This window comes from Danio rerio, chromosome 23 (assembly GCF_052040795.2).
Source record: "Danio rerio strain M-AB ecotype USA chromosome 23, GRCz13ab, whole genome shotgun sequence".
Lineage (NCBI taxonomy): Eukaryota > Metazoa > Chordata > Actinopteri > Cypriniformes > Danionidae > Danio > Danio rerio.
The window spans coordinates 29,573,524-29,596,311 of record NC_141043.1 but is presented as its reverse complement, the minus strand read 5'-3'; the positions used below and the strand labels follow the sequence as shown (position 1 = coordinate 29,596,311).

General features: G+C 33.8%; 1 protein-coding gene across 50 annotated transcripts in view; it reads left to right on the top strand.

Moving 5' to 3' along the window:
- Nucleotides 1-22,788, top strand: part of hspg2 (heparan sulfate proteoglycan 2) — a 187,124-nt gene that overhangs the window by 124,619 nt on the left and 39,717 nt on the right. For 30 of the 50 annotated variants that reach the window (XM_087307228.1, XM_087307224.1, XM_087307225.1 and 27 more), the window contains 13 exons: nucleotides 346-459; nucleotides 1,590-1,717; nucleotides 1,794-1,880; nucleotides 1,973-2,025; nucleotides 3,521-3,685; nucleotides 4,629-4,739; nucleotides 4,853-4,953; nucleotides 6,878-7,058; nucleotides 13,300-13,359; nucleotides 16,495-16,617; nucleotides 18,992-19,144; nucleotides 19,232-19,386; nucleotides 19,525-19,602. In XM_087307228.1, coding sequence (XP_087163354.1) covers nucleotides 346-459; nucleotides 1,590-1,717; nucleotides 1,794-1,880; nucleotides 1,973-2,025; nucleotides 3,521-3,685; nucleotides 4,629-4,739; nucleotides 4,853-4,953; nucleotides 6,878-7,058; nucleotides 13,300-13,359; nucleotides 16,495-16,617; nucleotides 18,992-19,144; nucleotides 19,232-19,386; nucleotides 19,525-19,602 — 1,509 coding nt within the window. The remainder of the gene's footprint in view (nucleotides 1-345; nucleotides 460-1,589; nucleotides 1,718-1,793; nucleotides 1,881-1,972; nucleotides 2,026-3,520; nucleotides 3,686-4,628; nucleotides 4,740-4,852; nucleotides 4,954-6,877; nucleotides 7,059-13,299; nucleotides 13,360-16,494; nucleotides 16,618-18,991; nucleotides 19,145-19,231; nucleotides 19,387-19,524; nucleotides 19,603-22,788) is intronic. The other 20 variants (XM_087307241.1, XM_087307230.1, XM_087307233.1 and 17 more) reach the window with 3 other exon arrangements.

Below are 22,788 nucleotides of genomic sequence, written 5' to 3'. Positions count from 1 at the left end.
CAGCCTACTTTACATAAAGATTTTTAGTTTTCTAAAAAAGACATAATTTCATATATACTGTAATGCATACACTTGTTGGGAATATATTTGATATAACATACTGTATATTTCAATATAAATTGTAAAAAATAATGTTTACTTAAAAATAGCATCTCTTTTATTGAACCTAATATTGAAAATATTGATTGGTTTTAGCTTCAATAATAAAATATTACATTTTTTATATAGAAAATATAATATAGAAAAATATTTTAGAAAACTGCCCATTCATTTTAGGATGCAGTGGTGTTGATGAAAGTGTTACTCTGTGCAGACGTCTGTATTTTTGCTCTTGATGTTGTTTAGGACTGTGCTTCTGGATACACTCGCACAGGAGGAGGCCTGTACCTGGGTCACTGTGAGCCGTGTGAATGTAACGGCCATTCAGACACCTGTCACCCGGAGACTGGCATCTGCACGGTATGAAGCTTTTCCAGCATGCTGTGCTTTTCTACAAGTGCATCAAAGAGTTCTGGGACAAAAAGTGTGCTGCTCTACTTTTATAGTTAACTTGAATAGTGCCAAATGTATTTCTTTATATTATGATTTAATAAAAGAAATAATAATGTGTCACTCATAAACTATAATCATTATTTTTGAGTGATTTATAATCTAAAGTAAATAGTTCTAAAATGATCTAAAGTTTAATGTAAATGAAAGAAATAAGTAGTCTTTATTTAAACGTTTAAAAGAAACAATGTAGTTAATAAAATGTTATATTTTTATCATATATTGTTTACAAATTAATTGTAATATAAACTGCATCATAAAAAGCTTTGATTTTATTTGTGCTCTAAATACTTGAATAAAAGTGCATCATTATCTTATTTAGTCAACTTGAATGGTAGAATGATTTTTGTATAAAACATAATAGAATAAAATAATAATGTAAAAGTTATTTTTAAAATAAAATAAAACACTAGCATAACAAAACAATGTTATAATATTAAATTAAAGTATGTCAATACATTATTTAACAACATAATATTATTTGGTTTCATCTAAAAGTATCATTAAAATGTGTTGAGCAAATTGTAGAAAAATTATAAGACTAATTTTAATATGAAAAAATAAACATTATTTGCATCACAAATAAACATATATTGCTTTTACTCGCCCATAAAAAAATCTATAAATGTTTTAACAAAATCAGTTCATCAAGGAAGAATTTAAATAAATTTATTAATAATATGTAGCGCTTTCAAAGGCAGTACATTTGTAATATACTGTATAATACAATAAGAAATAGTTCTTACTATGTAAAAATAAATATCATTTGCCCAAATACTTTAATAGCTATTTTTATTTTTAACTAGATTTTATTTTACCCTAAGTGATCTTAGAAAATATTATATATTATAATTTTTCGGAATATGGTCTAATTACAAGAAATTATATGAACTCTTAGAGTAAATAATATATAAATAAAATTATATATTATAATTATATAAATAAAATATATTATTATTATTATTATTATTATTATTATTATTATTATTAAATGACCCTTATAAAAGTAGTCCATACTATGATGTCTTCTTGATCATCAGAACTGTCAACACAACACCAAGGGTGAGCTGTGTGAACAGTGTGTCGATGGCTTCTTTGGAGACCCGACCGCTGGGACCCCAGAGGACTGTCAACCATGTGCCTGTCCCGGCACTGACCCCGAAAACCAGTTAGTCTCACCCGAGTCTGCAACAGTGTTTACCGTTTGCTTTCAGCAAGATTTTTAATAGTCTTGTCTTTTGTAGGTTTTCTCGTACCTGTGAAAGTCTGGGGAATGGAGGATACCAGTGCACCGCCTGTCAGCCTGGATACCTTGGCCAGTACTGTGAGCGGTGTGTACCATTACGACTCCATTCAAACACTCTTGCCTTTGATTTTATTAGTGACAGCACCTTTATTTGATGTGATTTTGCTTTCTTCACAGCTGTGCACCTGGTTATGTCGGAAATCCACAAGCAAGGGTCCCCTGTCGCAGTGGTACTGTATCTGTTCATTTATATCACTTTTATTCAGATCCTCGAGGATTTCGCAATTCCACCATAGCTGAATTTAATGCAAAATCAAATAAAATGTCTCAATTTTAGGGAGCTTGCAAAATAAATTTTCAATTGCCAGAGATTTCCCGCATATTTTAGGCAGTAAGCACACCGTCCATATTCCTGCCACACCACATAGCGCCATCTGCATAGTTTTACATTCAAAAACATGATAGTATTCGCAAAAAGAATTTGCTTGTAAGCCTCGAGCTCTCAATAGGCTTGATCTCAAAGCTTGTTAAATCTTAGTTAATAAAGGGTAATACGTTCTATCAATCACTAACTTTTTTTCTCTCACACACACATATGCACGCACACACACATGCACAAAAGAAGTGTGCAACATCCTTATCAATGTATTCAATTAGCCATCAATAAACGCTGACAAAAATTGGTTTCTCTTTTAAACATGAGATCGCAGATTTACACACACACACACACACACACACACACACACACACACACACACACATATATATATATATATATATATATATATATATATATATATATATATATATATATATATATATATATCATTTTTATTCATCTTATTGTGCAGAAATTTAAATATACGTTTGAAAGCATATTAGCAAATATCAGTTAATTTTCATATAAGGCGAGACACTGCAGGTGAATACATTAGTTTTGAAGTGAATCAAAAAAGTTTTTAAAAATTGTTCCAAACCAAGAATAGGTGTGCATGTTGGATAGTTTTAGGCCAACTTTGATCAAAGAGTAAAAAACTGAGTAATAATAGTTACTTATATATATATACTTATAAGTTTTCTTATATGTTATCTTTAAGTGCACAAATGAGGCATTTCATTTATTATGTGGTAATTTGCATATATTTCCAGTACAAGTCAGGATCAAAATGTGATTTTTTTTTTTTTTTTTCACATATTAGAAGCAAAGTCGTTTACAGCATGGATTCTGAGAACCACCCCAGATATGACTGCAAACATTCATAAACATTTAATTGTAACAGCCATTTTTTTTTTATTAATATGCTGTTTATAATCAAGCATATTATCTGTGCATATATCCCTAAGTACAAACCTTCAGTAACCAGATATTAAAAAGACAAGTGGAAATTTATGGCTCAAGAAGAAATAACATAAAATATACAGCCTTTAAAAAATATGTATTATAAATGAAATCTACAGACACAAATTGATAAATACTACAACAGAAATGCTTAATTGGGGGTTTTGAATGTTTCCTTGAGATTAGATGAAAAAACACTCAATTCAGATGTATATTTTGCCTGCAGTGCCAGAAAATACAATCATTCTATTTTGTTCGTAATATATCAACACAGAAATAAAAAAGACATTGTCATTGATTTCATGAGGTGTCTACAAAAACATGTAAATTGTGATTTAGCGTTTCTATCGGACAGGCTGTGATAAAGTGTGTTTGTATGTTGTCAGATGCTGCTTTTCTGGTGGTGAAGGTTTATCCAGAAAGGGTTCAGGTGGCACAGGGTCTGCCCGTCACTCTTAGGTGCCAGGTGTCTGGAAGTCCTCCACATTATTTCCAGTGGTCTCGTGAAGATGGACGGCCCATCTCCAGCTCAGCAGAGAGACGCAGACAAGGTGCTGGCCAGATTAATAAAGCATGAAACATGTTACGATATATCAATGCAGGCTCTCTGTACTCGGTAATTAAATATAGAAAATAAGCCAACCATATTTCATCGAAATGTATAATCTAAAATGTAAAATATAAATATTTAAACAGGATTAACCAATAACAATCCAATCGTATAAACTTGTATAAACCAATAACAAGTCACTCGTATAAATGAAATAAAGGTTTTTAATAATAATTTAATTAAATGGCATCCTATGTAAACAGTATAATGCATATGTTAAAGTATATTATAATTACTATTACATATTTATAAAATAATATTTATAATAATTTACACAATTATATTTTATTATGTAAAAAATATTATTTTTAATTTTAAAAAGTATTACATATATAAATGTAGTAAATGATACAATTTTATATGGTCATATGTCTATTTATGTACAATGAATTTTCTGAATGCTATTATGAAAAATGTCTATTTCAATGTTATAAAGAGCTGATAAATATAAGAAATTAAATAAAATAAGATCACATGAATCAAGAAAAATGTAAAGTAGAAATATGCAAAAAGTGTGAGAATATTGTCCAGGATCTGTACAAATCAATTCATAATCTGTGCACAATATAAATTAATATATAGTGATTTAAATAATTGTATATAATAAATAATAAACAATAACAAAATTATTCACTAATAAAAATTATAATTGAAATTAAATTGTGCATAAAATGTATATATCTAAAATGTACTGAAAGTAATTTCTTTAAAAATAAATTGATTTATTCATTCATTTATTTTTTGATTATTCAATAATTAATTTTTACAACAAAAGGATTTATTTCTGTTCAGAACATAGTACACTGATCCTTTCCTTTTATTTAGTAGTGGCATGACAATACCAGTCCATGACCTTATAATCATAAAAAATCTTTTGACTTCAGGAGAGGAGCTGCATTTCCCTGGAATTCAGTCTAATGATGCTGGAGTTTACATCTGCACCTGTCGAGACCAGCGCAGCTCCAACAGAAGCAAAGCCGAGATTGTTGTTGCAAGTAAGCTATTTTCCACTATTACCATAAACACACACACACACACTCTATGCCCGATATTCTACTCTTTAACTCTCTCTTCTTTCCTGATTGTTATACCACTTTCCCCTCACCAGCTCTACCATCCAAGCCCATCGAAGTCTTCATTGAAGAGCCCAAAGCTCAGAGTGTGAGAGTTGGATCTACAGTGAGCTTCATCTGCACAGCCAAGAGCAAGGTATCAGTGTCATCCAGGTCTTCAAGATTATTGTAATAAAGGAAAACTACAATTAAAAATTAAACCATTGGTCAAGAAAACATAAAATAATAAATAAAATATAAACTAACATTTAAAAAATCACAATAAATGTCAATGTCAATTTTATTTATAGAACATAACCAATGTGCTGCACGGTACAAATCACAACAGAGAAAAAAATATAAAATTATAGCTAAAACAGACAGTTTTCATTGATAAAATGCCAAATCAAAGAGGTAAGTTTTCAACCTAGATTTAAAAACAGACAGGGATGAAACCGATCTAATACAGAGAGGCGGAGCATTCCACAACCTAAATGAATCAAAATCAAATTGAATTACTTTTATTGTCACATCATCAGCAGCACGTGTGCTGTGATGAGTGAAAAGCTTGGGTGCTGGCTCCAGACAGTGCAAAATACAGATAGTGCAAATACAACAACAGTGCAAAATACAGGCAGTGCAAATACAACAGCATACTCCCAAAAAAACAGGACAATGTAAAATTAGCAGCGTTGACAGCGATATGTACAATTAACAGATGTACTCATAATTGTAGGCAGTATTGTTTGAAGTATGGATTGGTTGAACAACAGTCACTAAAAAACTAGCTAAAATAAAAATAGAATTACCAAAAATAAATAATAGTTTATAATCATATATCATAAGCACTAATTTTACTGCAGAAAGTCTGATCCGTGGCTGTTTAGAGATTCACCTGTATATGCACTTATACAGAGTAATGTAATGTGTATTTATATTGCACATTTACTGTGTATGGCTAAACACTCAAAGTACATCACAATCATGAGGGGGGTCTCTGCACACCACCATCAGTGTGCAGCATCCACTTGAATGATGTGAGGGCAGCCACAGGAAAAAGGCGCTAATGCGATTACCACACACTAGCTATTGGTGGAGTGAAGGGACAGTAATAGAGCCAATTCGGTGGATGAAACAGATGCAGTCGAGTGCATGATTATACACAAAAACATCTTATATAAACATAAAACCATTTAATCTTATTTGTTACATTTCTATCAATTTGGCTTCTGTGTCTGCTTAAACAATTGGTTTATTCGGGGTCAAGTACCGCAGGTGCTTAGGTATCTATTGTATCCTGTTCTTATTATTCTTCCGGCTTCTTCTTCCGCTCTGGGAGTCTATGGCAGCCCTTTGAACAATTTGCAGCAACTTTGGTTCACTAATAAAAGATGATCTGATCTTTAACCACAACAAGTTTAGACTCTCTAACTCAAACTCTTTAGCGCCACAACCTGTGTCCTGTGAAAAAAATTTTTTTTTCACTATTTAAAATTTTTGCCTATTTTAAACAAACTTGCCTAGGCTGTTTGTCCAATTATCATCAAAATTTAATCACATGATCGACAGACCATGTTAACCAAAAGTTATGGAATTCAAGTTAATTAGATGAACAGTTTTTAATCAACTTGCGATCAAATTTAACAAAGAGTTTGCGAAAATTTACTTAAGGTTTTGTAATGTATGTATGTACTGTAATGTGTATTTTATACAGCGCATTTATTGTTAATGGCCATGTGTTAGCTTCATAACGCATTGATGTATTCACACCAAAATTTGAGTGTGTTATCACAACCACGGTCTGAATTGGCTGCCAAACTTGCTGTGTTCACAAAATAAAAACTAAACTCAAACTAACAAAACTATTAATGAAATGAACTAAACTAAAATGTACAACACATTTAAAAATAGTATTGAAGTAAAAACTCATTTAATAATGCTAAACTATAATAACCTTGATCCGCACGCACATAGTCTGAGCCTCCTTGACTTTCAAACCAGATGGACACTGAGATATAGAGGCTGCGAGTCTGAAAGACTGTAATTGAAGTTATTTTGGGACATGTGCTTGTCTTTCGTAGCTGCCAGCTTACACCCTGGTTTGGACCCGCAAAGGCAACGGCAAGCTGCCCAACCGAGCCATGGATTTCAATGGCATCCTGACCATTCAAAACGTGCAGCCGGAGGATGCAGGCATCTATGTTTGCACAGGCTCCAATATGTTGGGCATGGACGAGGGCAGCGCTGTCCTCTATGTCCCAGGTTTGTGACTGGCACCACATCCTCTAAACCTCCCTGCCTTTTAGTTCTTCTGTCTTTTTTTGTTATCTTGCTGCATGACTTTCTGCTTTTCTCCTTTGTCCTGTTTTTTTTTGTGTGTGCGCACAAAATTTTGCTCTATGTTATGGACAAACAGCATGGCTAATCTTGCTTTTTGTTTAAATTATTGCGTTAATCAAAAAAAAAAAAAAGCTTTTTGATTATTTGCTGAGATGTTTTTGTAACGCTTACGGTTAACTGAATGGCTACTCATGTTGCCAGTGTAAAATCTTTACGTCAGTGTGATACAGCTTGTGAATGGTTCATAGAAAAAGTGAAATTATTTTGTAATCAAACTTTTTTTTTTTAATCAAGTCCAATCCAGCACCTGAATTTCATTTATTTTATTGTCTTAAAACAAATTTGTGATCATTTGTTTTTTCCTATGTTAACAAATAGTGTTACAGGTTATGATTTCAAAATTTTGGGGTTATGTTGGAAATTAGACTAATATTCAATGATTTTAATTAATGCAAAAACAACACCAGCGGTGTAGAAAACAGACTCCCGTGAAGACTGACGCCTTACATTAGTTTTTCTCACATTTTCTATGGCAAAATGATCAGGCTTGTGAACGATTAATAATGAAAGTAAATCTTTGATTTTTAATTTTATAATCAAAGAAAATACCAGCCAGCATCTGAAATCATTTGATGTTTCACAACACAAACTGTTTCAGCAATAATTTCTATTTGAAGCAATTTTGAGTCATTGCCATTAGAAATTTAGACTTTGTTTTCAATCCTCTTAATTTAGGACTTAAATAAATTCCCATGATGCTCATTTTGTTATGTGACTCACATATCAAAAAACAGACTTCCATGAAGACTGATGCCATATATCATTTTTTATCTCCACATTTTTTAATGCCAAAATGATCAGGCTTGTGAACGGTTTATAAAAAAGTGATATATACAATTTTGTAATCAAAGAAAATAAAAGCCAGCATCTGCAATCATTTTGTTTCTCAACAGAAATTGTTTCAACTATAATTTGATTTTGAAGCATTTTTGTATCATTGCCATTCGAAATTTAGACTTTCCATTCAATCCTCTAAATTTAGGGCTTTAAATAAATTCCTATGATGCTCGTTTTGTGATGTGACTCGCACATCAATGAACAGACTCCCATGAAGACTGACGCCATATATTAGTTTTTCTCAATTTTTTTATGGCAAAATGATCAGACGTCTAAATAGTTAATTATAAAATTTAAACTTGGATGTACAATTTTGTAATGAAAGAAATACCAACCAACATGTGAAATCATTTGATGTTTCTCAACACAAACTGCTTTAGCCATAATTTGATTTTGAAGCATTTTTGAGTCATTGCCATTAGAAATATAGACTTTGCTTTCAATCCTCTAAATTTAGGGCTTTTAAATAAATTCCCATGATGCTCGTTTTGTTATGCGACTCACATACTGTATCAAAAACAGACTTCCATGAAGACTGAAGCCATAAATTAGTTTTTTCTCACATTGTTATGGCAAAATGATCAGGCTTGTGAATGGTATATAAAGAAAGTTAAATATACAATTTTGTAATCAAAGAAAAAAACAACCAGCATCTGAAATCTTTTGATGTTTCAGTTATATTTTGATTTTGAAGCATTTTTGAGTCATTGCCATTCGAAATTTAGACTTTGGTTTTCTTTTTTTTCTTTCTTTTTTTTATGTGACTCGCATATCAAAAATAGACTCCCATGAAGACTGAATAAGACAAAAGACTAATTTTGTAATCAAAGTAAACCAACCAGCATCATGCATCACAACAGCGTTAGCTATAGTTTGATTGTGAAGCATTTTTTTATTCATTGCCATTAGAAGTTTCAATCATCTTAAATTAGGACTTCAAATAAAGTCTCATGATGCTCGTTTTGTTATGTGACTCGCATATCAAAGAGTAGACTCCCATGAAGACTGACGTCAGATTTAATCAAACATCTTAGTGACTTCTCAAGTTGTCAGTGTAAAATCTTACACCAGACATAATGATCAAGCTTGAGTATGGTAAATATGAAAGCACATTTTTTTTTTTTTAGAAATTTGCAATCCAAAGAAAACACTTAACCATTCAAATCCTGCAATCATTATATATTTTTTCCAAACCAATTTGTGGTCATTTCCTCATCCTGTGCTCATGAATTGTTTGGAAGCTATAATTTGATTTTGAAGCATTTTTTGCTTTGTTTCCATTTTAAACAAAGACTTTGTTTTTCATATATTAATCCATCACATATATTATTCCCATGATTCACGTTTGGTTGAATATATACCAAAAGTTAAAAGAACTGTAGTGATGAAGTCTGAAGAGATTTATAATAAACATTTGATATATTTTGCAATGCTAATGATTTTTGTTGGAATCGAATAGAAATGAGCACAACATATTTTGAGCAAATAGTTCATGAATGCATTATAGCTGTATAAGAATGCTACATTTGACCTCAGTTTGATTTGACTAATTATTTACACAATATTGCAATTATTGTTAAAATGAGCTTGTTTATTTCTTTATAAAAAACCTTTTGCAAAATACACGAATGATTGCATTCAATTGAATTTGAGCTACATTACATAAAACTAGATCAATGTACATTGTGCACAGAATAAATCCTAGTCATTTTACTAACCTCTAGTTGTAAATGCATCTAAATCATGCATAGTGAAATCATCTGCTGGTGTAATTGGGTGTTATCATGGTGGCGGTTCTGTGTCAGTCTTCTCACTAGTGGGGGAGTTGTCTTCATTTCTGGGCATGTTTGCTGTCATTTCCCTCCTGAGGTGGTGTTTGTTGGGTGATGAGGTAGGGAGGTGTCATAAAATACACTGGTGTCATGGTAGAAACTGGAGCTCATCGGCCGAAAGGACTGCAGGCACAATCCTGTTCCCGACTCCAAGATGGGATTCCACCTCTGCTTTTGTAATGAAACTGTTTTTCAGTTTTGTATTTGAAAATGGTGCTATTAATAGTGCAGTAGTTTGAATGTTCACTTTTTCCAGGAGTGTCATATTTTCCATTACATTTTCTTTTCTTTTTTGGTCGTCCTATGAATTGCCATTGGTTTAGGCAGGGATTTGTTTGTAAGATATGTTTCAGAATTTTAAATATACAGTAGATATTATTTAGGTTATGTACTGTTCAACGCTCTTGAGTTATATCTCATTTTAGTATTAGTAGTTAAAGACATGTCATAAATAATGGCTTTTAATTGTGGCCAACAGCGATATGTACTTTAGTAACCATATTTATTTTGATTGCAAAAAAAAAACTACAACTTTGGTTTACACTTACAAACACTGCGAATGAAAGGATGTTAAGGCTTTAAGGTTGTGTGTATGAAATTTCAAACATGCAAATATATATTTTTATGTTTTGTTCTTATTCATTGTGTATGTTTTACAACTAAAATGGTGCTGTATAACTGTTTTTCTTTGATTTATTTTTATTAATCAAGCATGTAGGTGTATATTCAATTATTTTGTTAATTAAAGCAATATTTAATTTTGTACATTTTTGAAATGGTGCTGTATCTTGAAAATCTGATTTTTTTTTACAATGATCTCATTGTTTTGTATTTGTCTAAGCTGTGAAATGTATGTACAAATTCTTAATATGGTGAAAATATTAAAAGAATAACAGGTTCAGTCTGTGGAATGGAACTGAAACTCTATCCGCAATTTATCAATCACAAGCTGTATTCAAAGAAAATACTATATGAATGTTTATGCCAAGGTAAAGCTTTTACATGTTGTTTATGATACTAACCTGCTGCATGATTTCACCTGAGTGCTGTTTTCTCCACTGTCTTTGTTTTTTTTATTTTATTTACACAGTGCGCTTAACTTACACTTCACCTATTTTTTAATGTCTTCTGAATGTGCATTGATTTTTCAGTTGGAAACTAAATGTCCTATTTGATTGTCATTGTGACAAACTATTGCTTGGCATTTTACAGCAACTCTTCATTGACTGTAATCTTGCATAACAGGCGCTGTAAATCAATGATACTGGAGCATACTGGTGTAATTGGGATGAACTTCATTTTCCTTGCTAAAAAGCCAATGAGAAGCTTCCTTGTACTAAAAAGCTTCATATGCTGTTTAAGTCGAGATTAAATATACAAAATTAGCATATTTGAGACATTAAAGAGGGTAAGTTTACCTTAAAATGACAATTGTCATCAATACTGTAACCCATAAGGCTTTTGTTCAACTTTGGAACACAAGTGAGAGTTCTGTTCCTCCAAGTATTTTAAAACTGACAGGTTAAAACATTTAAAGACAAAATAAATAAATACAGTGCTCAGCATAATTGAGTACACCCAATTAAAAAAAAATTATCCATTTCTCAGTGAATATAGGCAGTGTATTGGTGCATTTAAACAAAATAGATTTATTAAACAGATATATTTATTACAATAATATTTTAGTCACTAAACATATTTAGAAATTGATAGACAATTCAATTACATTTAAGCAAAATATAGCAAAAAAATTACAAACTACAAAATGTCAGCCATATTTTAAAAAAATTGTTTGCTTTTCTCTGTTTTTTCTCTTTTTAAATTTGTATTTAATATGTTTCTACAACATATAAATGGTGTGCTTTTGGGTTTACTTTTGGACCGTTATCGTAAGTTATTTTGTTAGATAATGTATATGCGCAAATATAATATTGTATAGCTTTCTCTTTAAAATATGAATTTAAAAGATCGATTTGTGAGGTGTGTACTCATATGCTTACCACTCTGACATGTAAAAGTACCTCACCTTTTTTTTTTTTCAGAAGGTCAAATGTGCCATGTGACCAAGTGTTCCTTATTGGTTCTCATGTGCCAAGCAATTATGCTTGATCTTTCTTGGCCAATTTTAAATGCTTAAAATTGTAAAAGTCTAAATTAAATAATATATTCATCTAGTGTGTTTGGAAGACTTTGATCACACCATTTAAATAATGTGGATTTATTGTTAATTTTAAAACTCTTTATGGGGTTTCAAAATATGGGTGATTCCATTCTTTTGAGAGTAGAGAATCTTTTAGATTTATTTTAAATGTCTTTATCTATGTTACAAAGTAGAACAAGCCTGGAATGATCATTTTCATTCTAGGGTAAGCTTCATTTTTATTTAAAAGTGTTTTGACATACTGGTGTACTGTATTTACATTGGTATGAACCTCAGATAATCAGAGAGACATTTGATTAACTTCCATGTGAACTTATTGAATTTTATCCATACACTCTAATGGGTGAGGATGAAGGTATTTTGTAACAAAGTAATTAAAGCAACGCAGGCTCATTGGAAATCTGTGCTTACATTTGTTTTTACATTTTACACAGCCTACATTTTTGTGAAACTACAAAAACGAACTTAAATACATGTTTAATTGCAGTTCTTTTGTAAAATGAATGCTACATGCAGCATGATGCTAAGAACTTTTTTATAATCCTTTTTGATACGGATGATTCAGGGATAAAACATCAATTGTTTAAATGCAGACAAAATAAATAATACAAAACAACTTGATGTTTATGATGTGTAATCAAATACATTTGCCTGATCTATTAATCAACGTATAGACAGCTTTCTGGTGTGTTTACTTTGCTCATTTTGTAGTGATGTTTTTGTGATGCAAAGCACTTTGGTTTGAGTCCAGTATAGTGTGGTTCAACTAAAGAGATAAAAGCAATGTAAAATCAAGGTAAAACTGCGTGGTCACAATGCACTTTTTCTTTTAAATTTGGTTTTGAAAACACTGTTGGTTGGTTTAGGGTGACATATGCCAGAAACGTACAACAAAACGTACCCTAAGCAATGTAGTTCTGATTTACAATAAAATGAACGGCGCCCTCTAGTGGACTTGTCACATGAAACTTGCAACAAATTGTTTTCCGTGCACAATATTTTCAGTTTTACAAAAATATAGGCTAAGTACATGCTAACAATGAGCCTGGGTTGCATCAAAGGTTTTTTTTCATATCCAGCATACAACGCAAAATAATAAAACATGAAATGCTGGATGTTGCACACATTCTGGAGCTCAAAACCCTGAAGTCTCTTGAGTTATTAAGTGGCTTTTGCTTTAAATCGCATTGAAATGCTTGGGGCAGCAGCTCGCCACTCTCACAGAACCTTCTGGAAACTCGCTTGACAGTATCTGCCTGTCCATCATTCACAGAGGCTTCTCAATCACAGATGTTTTACACAGCCTATGAGATGTTTGAAGGACATAGAAAGCGTAAGTGCACATGCCTGGAAGGACCCATTTCTTTCATGCATGCAACCTTCACATTGCATGCTTTTGCCATCTCGAGTAATGCTCAAGTACAACCAAACTTAAAGCATAGTCTTAATATGGTATATTTCTGCAACCACAGCTTACATTACAATAGTTATGTTAAATCTGTTAATGACCTCTTTGTATGTACAGTATGTGCTGTTGAGTTGTACATAAAAGCATTCCTTGATCTGGCTAAGCTTTCATGGCTCATACTGGTCCATTGAGACAGGGAAGCTGCATGCTTGCACACATGGGGACTTCTCTCTGTTGTTTAAGTGTGTCTTATGATACTTAAATGAATAGTAAAAACATTAGAGATTTCTTTGATCAAAATATGTATTTAATATCAGATTGGCAAGGTTAATTAGTTTTATCTGTTGCTCTATAAGATGCATGCTGTTAAATGTCACTTCACACTTGTTACTAACAGAGAGGGGTCTCCCACATATTCCATCAGCCCAGTATCATGCTTTTTAAATATGCAAGAAAATGTTGACTGGTATATATCCGATGACAAATAGCATCCATTGTTTGTTCAAGATTTTTATTATGGCCATGCATACAGTACATTTCCAGCGCACTAAATCTTGGTGTGAGGATTGGTGGAGGAATAGATGTTTGGTAGACAGGATATATGATCACATGGCTAGATTAGATACATAGAGTACAGGTAAGTAAATGTGATGATTGAGTAGATGTAGATTTTTTTTTAATTGATGTGTACTTATTATCATGATATGTGAGTGAATGGATAGATAGATCCATAATTTAAAAATGTGGATGAATATATGGGTAGATGTTAAAGGGGACCTGTTATGCCAGAAGTAAAATAAGTCTCTAATGTCTATAGAGTGTGTTTGGGAAGTTTCAGCTCAAAATACCACACAATTTTCTTTTTATATGTTCCCCTTAAAGGATTTGATACAAATTTTGTAATTTTAGTTGACTCGCTTTAAATGATCTTTACAAAAGAGGAAGAAGAACCAAAGAATGCTTGTCCCCCCTCCAGTCTCCCCCGATGGCCCACACTCACATTGCATTCGAGCCTGGGCACGCTTGCGTCATTGGTGATGCGCTGTTCAGTTTAAGAAGCGCTCTCGCTCAGCACAGTGGGGATTTCTTTAGTTATATTGTTTTAGTCTTTTTGGATGCAATGACACACAGTCAAATATTTCGCCGAACAGATCAGCCACTTATGACGCTCATAAACAATCATAAAGTCCTCGTGCTACCGGAATTAGGAGGTTTGCTAAAGGCGCAGTTGTCTTGCAGTGAGGGATTTGCGCCTTTAAATAGTCTACGACAGTTTGTGTTCATTAAACCGTAAGAATGATTAATAAATCCATATGAAACAGTCCCTTAAAAATCATGTCTCGTCTTCACTTTCGGGCTCAAGCACACTATGCACTCTACAAGCTTACCTTGCCTGAGCTTAAGTGAACCGCGCTCTGGCACACCTCTTCCAACCATGCCAGGGCTGGCCAACAAGACCGCCCCTGAGCCTGATTCAGAGCACTCACACTTCTCAAACGATCCAGGAAATGGGCACGGTTCGGAAAGCATAGTGTGAGTGCCCCTTAAAACTCTAATGGCGGATGACTGCTTATCACCCAGGTCTGTTTATGCTAATGAGGAGAGATCATCACTAATGGGAGGGGCTTTACCCCTGTTTTTATTAAGCGGGATTATAAAAAATAAAATTCATGAATTGTTCCCATTAGAGGTAAATTTAGCTAAATTTAGACACTGTTGCCACAAAATTGTTTAAACCCCTTAGAAAAGTGTTTTTGCACAATGGGTCCTCATTAATAGGTAGAAAGATTGTTAGGTGGTAGATAGATGCTGGGTAGACAGATTGGGTTGGTTGTTAAGTTTTTAGTTCTTATACACTCAAAATCATTCCGCATAAAATTATCGAAATGTATTTATTTATTTTTAAATCTGCACAAATAACGGCAAATAAAAGTTTCTGACTCTGAAGTCACATATTCTGTCTGGCCTGGTAATGTAGACTGATAGATGGTGGTTAGATTATTTGATTGTGTTTAGGGAGTGGGTATATTGTTAGATGGTACGGTTGCACTATTTTGATGGTCCATTTGTTGAATTTAAGTTGCATTTCATCTACATGCCAACTAATTCTCATTAGATTATATAAGTAGGCTGTTAGGTTGGGGTTAGGATTAATGTTAGTGTAAGTTGACATGTACTTGCAAAGTTTCTTTTAGTCAATTAAATGTCTGTTGAAGGTACAGTATCAACACATTAAGCAGACGATCTATTAATACTCAAAAATGACCATCAAAATAAAGTGTTACCGATGGTACTGTAGAAACATGGATAGATGGATGGATATGTAGACACAGAATGGGTGAATGTGTAGATGTGTGGACAGTGCAACTGGTTAGATCTTAAAATATGTAGAATAAAAGATATAGACCAAAATATCAAATCCATTCGTGAATGCTTTATGGAAAAATCAGCGCTTTAAATGCCAAGGCAACTAAATGAGCACTGTTCAGTCACTGTGAAGCAGACCGGAGCTTAACGCGGAGCTTACACAGACCAGTAGTCCAGCCTAGTTGGTGAAAGAAAGCTTTCTTTGACTGTTGCCCTGGAATCCCTGTAGATCGGGGGCTTGGCATACAGCCAAGTTGGCACAGAGAGCAGCAAAGGCCTCGTCCTGCCAAACCCCATCTGCCACTTCTCATCTCCTCAAGCTGGCTGCCAAGAGACATGACTTGACCATCAGCTCTGGCAGCCAGACACACCGCCACACCACTATCACTTCATCAACACTCTCACAAACAGATCTTTCCCAAACGTAAAACTCTTTCCTCTCTACTGAGTTTTCCACAATTTACTTTTTCACTAGAGGATTAAAAAAAAAAGCTTAAATTAATTGGCATGACATTCCAAACCATTTTTAGACCAATTCATTGAAAATTCATTTTGCTGAAAATGTACTTGGCCTCTTTTATCATCTCGAGTGGGTAAGGTCTGTTCTCGATGGGAACTATCAGTAATGAGCGGTACTTGAGTTTGGAGAGCTCTACTTGTGTCTGTGATTAACTGTTTTCTGCCTCACTGTAGCTGCTGAAGGGGTTCAGCCAGTGGCCACATTAAGTCCATCTGTGCAGACGGTCAAGGAGGGCGATGTTGCACAGTTCCGCTGCACAGTCACTGGAAACCCCACACCTGCTGTGGAATGGATAGGTAAGACATTTCTGTGTTGACAAAACGTATATAGCGCCACCATTTGCCTAAAGTTGCACTCACTTGTGCTAATAACATCTGAACTTTGAGGGTTAGAAACAATTAAATTTTTTATGTCAAGCCATTCTCTAATAATAGCTCAATTAACTGGGGGAAGAGTTTGTCAAAGTGGCTATATCTCCCAACACATCATTCAGACCAAAACTTGTTGCCAAAGTGCTACTTGGTGGTCAGGAGATATGTAAAAAGCAGGTCAGAGCAGTATACTATGAAAGAAGCATTGAATAGAAATTTAAATGTGACTTTTTATCTCACAATACTGATTTAAAGTTCCTTTTTAGGATTAGTTTCTCATCCTTGTGTGATGCAAACTTCCTTGTTAAAACAGAATTGCGAGATATGTACTTGTAATTTTAAAAAGGGCCACAATTATGAGAAAAATCATTGGCATTGGCAGATATAAATCTACATTTCTTACTTATTTCTTCACAATTGTACGATAACTTTTCCATTTCCAAGTTGTAAAGTCCAATTTTGATCTAAAAAAGACTCACAGTTGTGATACAGAGTCAGGAATTTAGAGTCAATATTTTACTATTTGGAGAAAAATCAACATCCAAACGACTAAATTGTTTAAATGCGAGTAAATTGTTCAAATTAAAAGTCACAGTTAGCAGAAATACACTTTTATAGTATACAGAGTTGCACAATGTAACATTTTCACAGTTCAGCCATTTTGTGCATTGGCCATTTTGAATTGCTATAATATTATTTATGTGCACATTAGCATTTTGATATAAAATTTGTCATGTGTCTTTGTAGGCAAGCCCTGAAGAAGGACAATGCTATCTTGTGGTCAAATTGAATAGTTTTTTTTTTTTTTCAAAATTTGTGGTAGCATTTAAATTTAACAATAATATAATATTAGTTTTAATGACATGATGCTTAACTGCATCTTTGTATCATTAAGTATGTTTACATGGGCACTAATAATCCGATTTTAATGCGATTAAGACGATACAAGGACACGTGTATGCTCCGGCGCAGCCTTCATTTGGTGGCATAGCCCTTGTCGTGGACGACACTGATGCGCACCTCTCAAAAAACGTAACTTCATCTCGCATTGACGCGTTGTGCAAATTCTGTGATTGGTCGGCTTGGTAGTGATGACGAGTGTGGGCGAACCCGTATGAGCAAGTGTTTACAAGTATTGAGCCTTGTGAGGAGCTCCAGATGAAAAGTTTTGTTTTGTGTTTGCCTTACAAATAAAGTTGCATGTCCACTGGGTCCTGCCTCAAAATGAGCGAGTTTGAGCTGCTTGTACATTAAGGTAGTGTTCAGAAAAAACAAAACACTATTAAAGAAACTATACAGAGGAATATAATATAACCTACTACCAGCTAGCGTTTCGCAAGTGTTATTGCAGAGCAACACAAACAGCGTGTAGAAGTATAAATGCACGGCTGTGGGTCACGCTGATCACTCAACGCAGAAGTATAAATCAGGCTTGAGTCTACAAGGTAAACAGCGATTTTTGATTAATTTAATCAGATTAATGTCATAATCAAACCAAACAAAAACCGAATTACAACATGTGGAGTATGCCGATTTTAGTTGCATTATTGAAGTGCATTACAGACATGTAAACACCTGAAACGAACGATTACAAAGTGTAAGACTTTTCACTGCATTTTGCGACAGGATATTTCACACATGGCTGTTTAACACTACTCTCTGAACCTATCGAGTCAATGAAGGACCACAGACACACTGCACAATTTTTTTTTTTTTCCATATGGCATGCGGTTCAAATAAAACTACAATCTTCCAGCAATTACTCTCATCCAATATCTTATTTGTCACAGGGCGCATGCATGAAATGTTCCTGAATAAAAGTGAAAGTGCCAAACTGCAGTTAAAGTAGATAAATTAAAAATGAAAGACCTTAGATTACATGAAGCTCTGGAGGAAATGTGCATAGCGTGGTGACGCAGTGACGTTAATCTAATTATGTGCTATAACATAAAAAAAACAGGATCCCTCGAAAAGCAACTTATGTAAACACCTTAATCATATTATTGTCTTATTCAGATTTAGGAAAATAATTAAATCACTGATGTCCATGTAATTGTAGTCATAGTCACTTCACACAAAAGTAATAAACAATTGTCATGATGTAACTCATTGTATTTATACGTTTGCAGCCTCTTTGTTTAAAATAGTGTACAATTGTCTTTAAATATGACTTCATAGGCACTGTGGTCTGATGCTTTGCAGACTGTGAACCTTTATTGCTGCTTGCAGCTATAATTTGTTGCTTTGCATCATTTCAAATGATTTCTTGATAATTTTCTTAAAATATGTGGTTTTTCAGGAGGTTCTGGCAAGCGAATCAGCTCAAAAGCCGTCATTCGTAACGGTCAGCTGACAATCTCATCTGTGGATCGCTCGGATGAGGGCGAGTACATCTGCAAGGCGCTGAACACACATGGCGAGCACACAGCCCGAGGAGTTCTCCACGTTCAAAGTATATAGAAGATTTCCAGATTTAACATGCAACAAGCTCTTGAACCCGTCGAGTAAGTTCTGCTTTGCTTTTTTACTGATGTTTCAGGCACAGGTCAACCTAATGGTCTGCCCCACGTACAAGTGAGCCCTCAGCGGGTGGAAATTTATGAGGGTGAGACTTTACGGTTGTACTGCAGGGCCATTGGTAGTCCCACCCCTTCACTAAAATGGAATAAGAGAGGTGGTTCACTGCCACCACAGGTAAGAAACCAGTATTTTTCTGTTGTCGTTTGTCCTTTTACTCAACCAGGCTTTTAAAGGGTTGTTCCATTGGTAATGTTATGCCTTGTTTTTGGAGTTTTTCTCACTGTTTCATCCCGTGTCTTGGTGTTTGTTCAGGCAATTCCTTCTCACGGTTTCCATCAGTTTAAAAGCAACAGTCTCGATGTGTTACAGAGACGTATTGAGGAGCTACAGGTCTGTCCATTTGTCTGATGTCTGTCTCACGCGTCCCATCCCACCTGTCACGCTTCACTCACCCTCACCCAAATCTATGTCAACTAAATGCATGATTCATTTAATCATTCATGTGACATCCATTAGATTTTTAGCACAACAATACTTTGTAGCAACTAAGCTAACTTGAGCACTGTGTTTAGTATGCAGAGTTAAAGTTTGCACAGGTAAATAAGTGTGCTGGTTGTAGTTTTCAAAGTGTATGTACTGTACAGTGTGGTGCAAAACACGGTGTTGGTTCAGAATTCAAAATTCAATATAAATCTAAAATAAAGAATTTGAAAACGCTTGGAAAAGTCAAAGTAAAAGTACTGCTGTTCCTGAAGAAAACCAAATAGTGAAATTCTGAAAATCTTGTTGGCTTAACACAGCTGATGTACTCTATTTTTACACCCAAGTGACCACACCAAACACTCAAGCATTTAAAAACCCACACCCTAACAACCACACAGAACCCCCTAGCAACACTCTAAAAATGATCCAAATACCTTTTCTACTGAAAACCAAAACCCTAGCAAACCACATACAAAGACCTTATCAAACTTTAAATTCCCTAGCTACTGAATAGCATCATCCTAGTGTACCCTATCAAACCAAATGCCAACCTCTTAGCAACCACCCCGGATACCTAGCAACTGAATAGCTATAATCTTATAATTAACTGACAAACAAGTAATAATAGTAATTACCCCAAATACCCTACCGCCACCATAGCAATCACACGAAAACCTAACAAAATGTATGGCATCCCTTCGCTATCACCCTGAATAGCAAATCGATCTATCTACTGGCATCCCTTCGCTATCACCCTGAATAGCAAATCGATCTATCTATCTATCTATCTATCTATCTATCTATCTATCTATCTATCTATCTATCTATCTATCTATCTATCTATCTATCTATCTATCTATCTATCTATCTATCTATCTATCTATCTATCTATCTATCTATCTATCTATCTATCTATCTATCTATCTATCTATCTATCTATCTATCTATCTATCTGTCAATCATCTGGCTGGCTGGCTGTTTATCTGTCTATTGTTCGATCTATCATTCTATCTATTTATTTTTCTATCTATCATTCTTTCTGTTTTTTTATTTTATCATTCTATCTATCATCCTATCTATCGTTCTATCTATCATTCTATTTATCGTTTTATCTGTCTATCCTATTTATCTTTCTATTGTTTTAGCTGTCATTCTATTTATCTATCATTCTATCATTCTGTCATTTTTTTAAATAGTTTTTCTTAGTGGCTTTGGTGCATTTCTCACAAAACTATTCACAATTGCTCAACAGTTAATGCATTACTCAAAACAATTCGTACAAACTGCATAACCTAGTTGATAACCTGCAAAAGCATGTCACTTGCTCAAAATGAAGAGCTTATTTCTTAAAAAGCAAGTATTGATGTCAATGAAAGCGTCAGTGTCATCAAGATGAAAAGTCCTGACACCATTGTTTATGAACAAGATAGTCAAATGGCTTTGTCATGTATTCATTATGATAGTTTGACAATTTTTTACAATGCAAAAAAGTCAGATTTTGGTGGCACTTCCTGACAATGCTCAAGACAGCACTATATACTGTTTTCACAGCCATTTGAAAACTACAGTAAAGTTAGAAATCACTGCATTTAGTGAGGTATCAGAGTACAAGACACTGTTTCACATGTTTACTGCATTTGCTCTTTACAATTCTAATTAATTCACATCATTGTGCAAAAGAGTAAAAACACCCTTATTTACAACAAGAATAAACTTATTTTGGGTAGAGCTGTGCACAACTGTAAACAATATTGCAGAACATATTTGAGCTGAACCTACATACATAGGCCTGTAAATCATTCATGAAATTGTTCAATTCAGAAGATATTTTCAGGAATAAAGGTTTAAAAAAAAATTCATAAAATTTGCTGGACAGATTTTGACAACTAGTTCAACATTTTTGTATGTAATGACTCAAGTAATTAAATGAGGACTATTAGTTTTATATGGAATGACTATTCAGCATTCACAAGTTTAGTTAATTTTGACTGACATGACATAAGCAAATGATAATGTTATAAATAGCAGAGAGTTGTATGAAAGCAATTGATGCATCTACAAAAGCATTTGCAATTTGTTTAAAGGAATGAGAAACTGCTACTATGATGTCCACAAATGACTAATTGTTTTGAGAAATGCATTAACTGTTGTGCAAATGTTAATAATGTTGTGAGAAATGCACCAAAGCCACTGAGAAAAACTGTAATCAAAGCAATGTCAAGCCAATGTCAAAGTTTGCCAACAAAATTTAGTGTTTTCTATCTAGTGTTAATTTTAATGTAACTTATGATAATAAATATATTTTGTTATGATCAGGGTGTGAAATACAGGGGGGTTTAGGGGTATTGACCCCCTTAATTAACACTTGAAGGATGTCAAAACAACATGTATGGGGGGTGGTAGGGGGGGATCATATAAACACAAGTAAGTTCACCTATAATGGTTCATACCATTGTTAATCGCTCCAGTCTATGCAAGAAAAAATTGTTCAACAGTCTGAAACTGGCACATCTAGAGCTCCAATGCAGATCATAAGTGTTTACAACACATTTCTTGTAAAATGGGTGTTTGTTTCTAGATATATCCTGAAAGTAAAGTCAAATTAAACACAGAGTATTGTTTGACCGACAGTAATCTGAAAGAGTTAATCAGACCATACTGTAGGTTAGAATACACTAAATCAGTGGTTCTCAAACTGTGATACGCAGGCTTCCTTCTAGTGGAACGCGGAGGAATGAAATATGTCATGTACATGCTACATACATTTCAAAAATGATCAAAAAATGATGTATATATTATTTCATACATGACATATAGCCTATGCTTCTGATGTAATCTGCCACAATTTTTAACTGTGCAGAGTTGTAGCTGCTTTACTGGGCCTACTGCGCTACTCACTGTATTTCAATACTGCTCATTTTGGTGGTACTTGGAGAGACAATTTTTTTCTGAGGTGGTACTTGATGAAAAACATTTGAGAACCACTGCACTAAATAACCCAGAAAACTCAGAATTTATGTATAATATATTAAATAATTACACAAATTTGATTCACTGAAGCATTACACAAACTTATATATTACAGAATGTTTT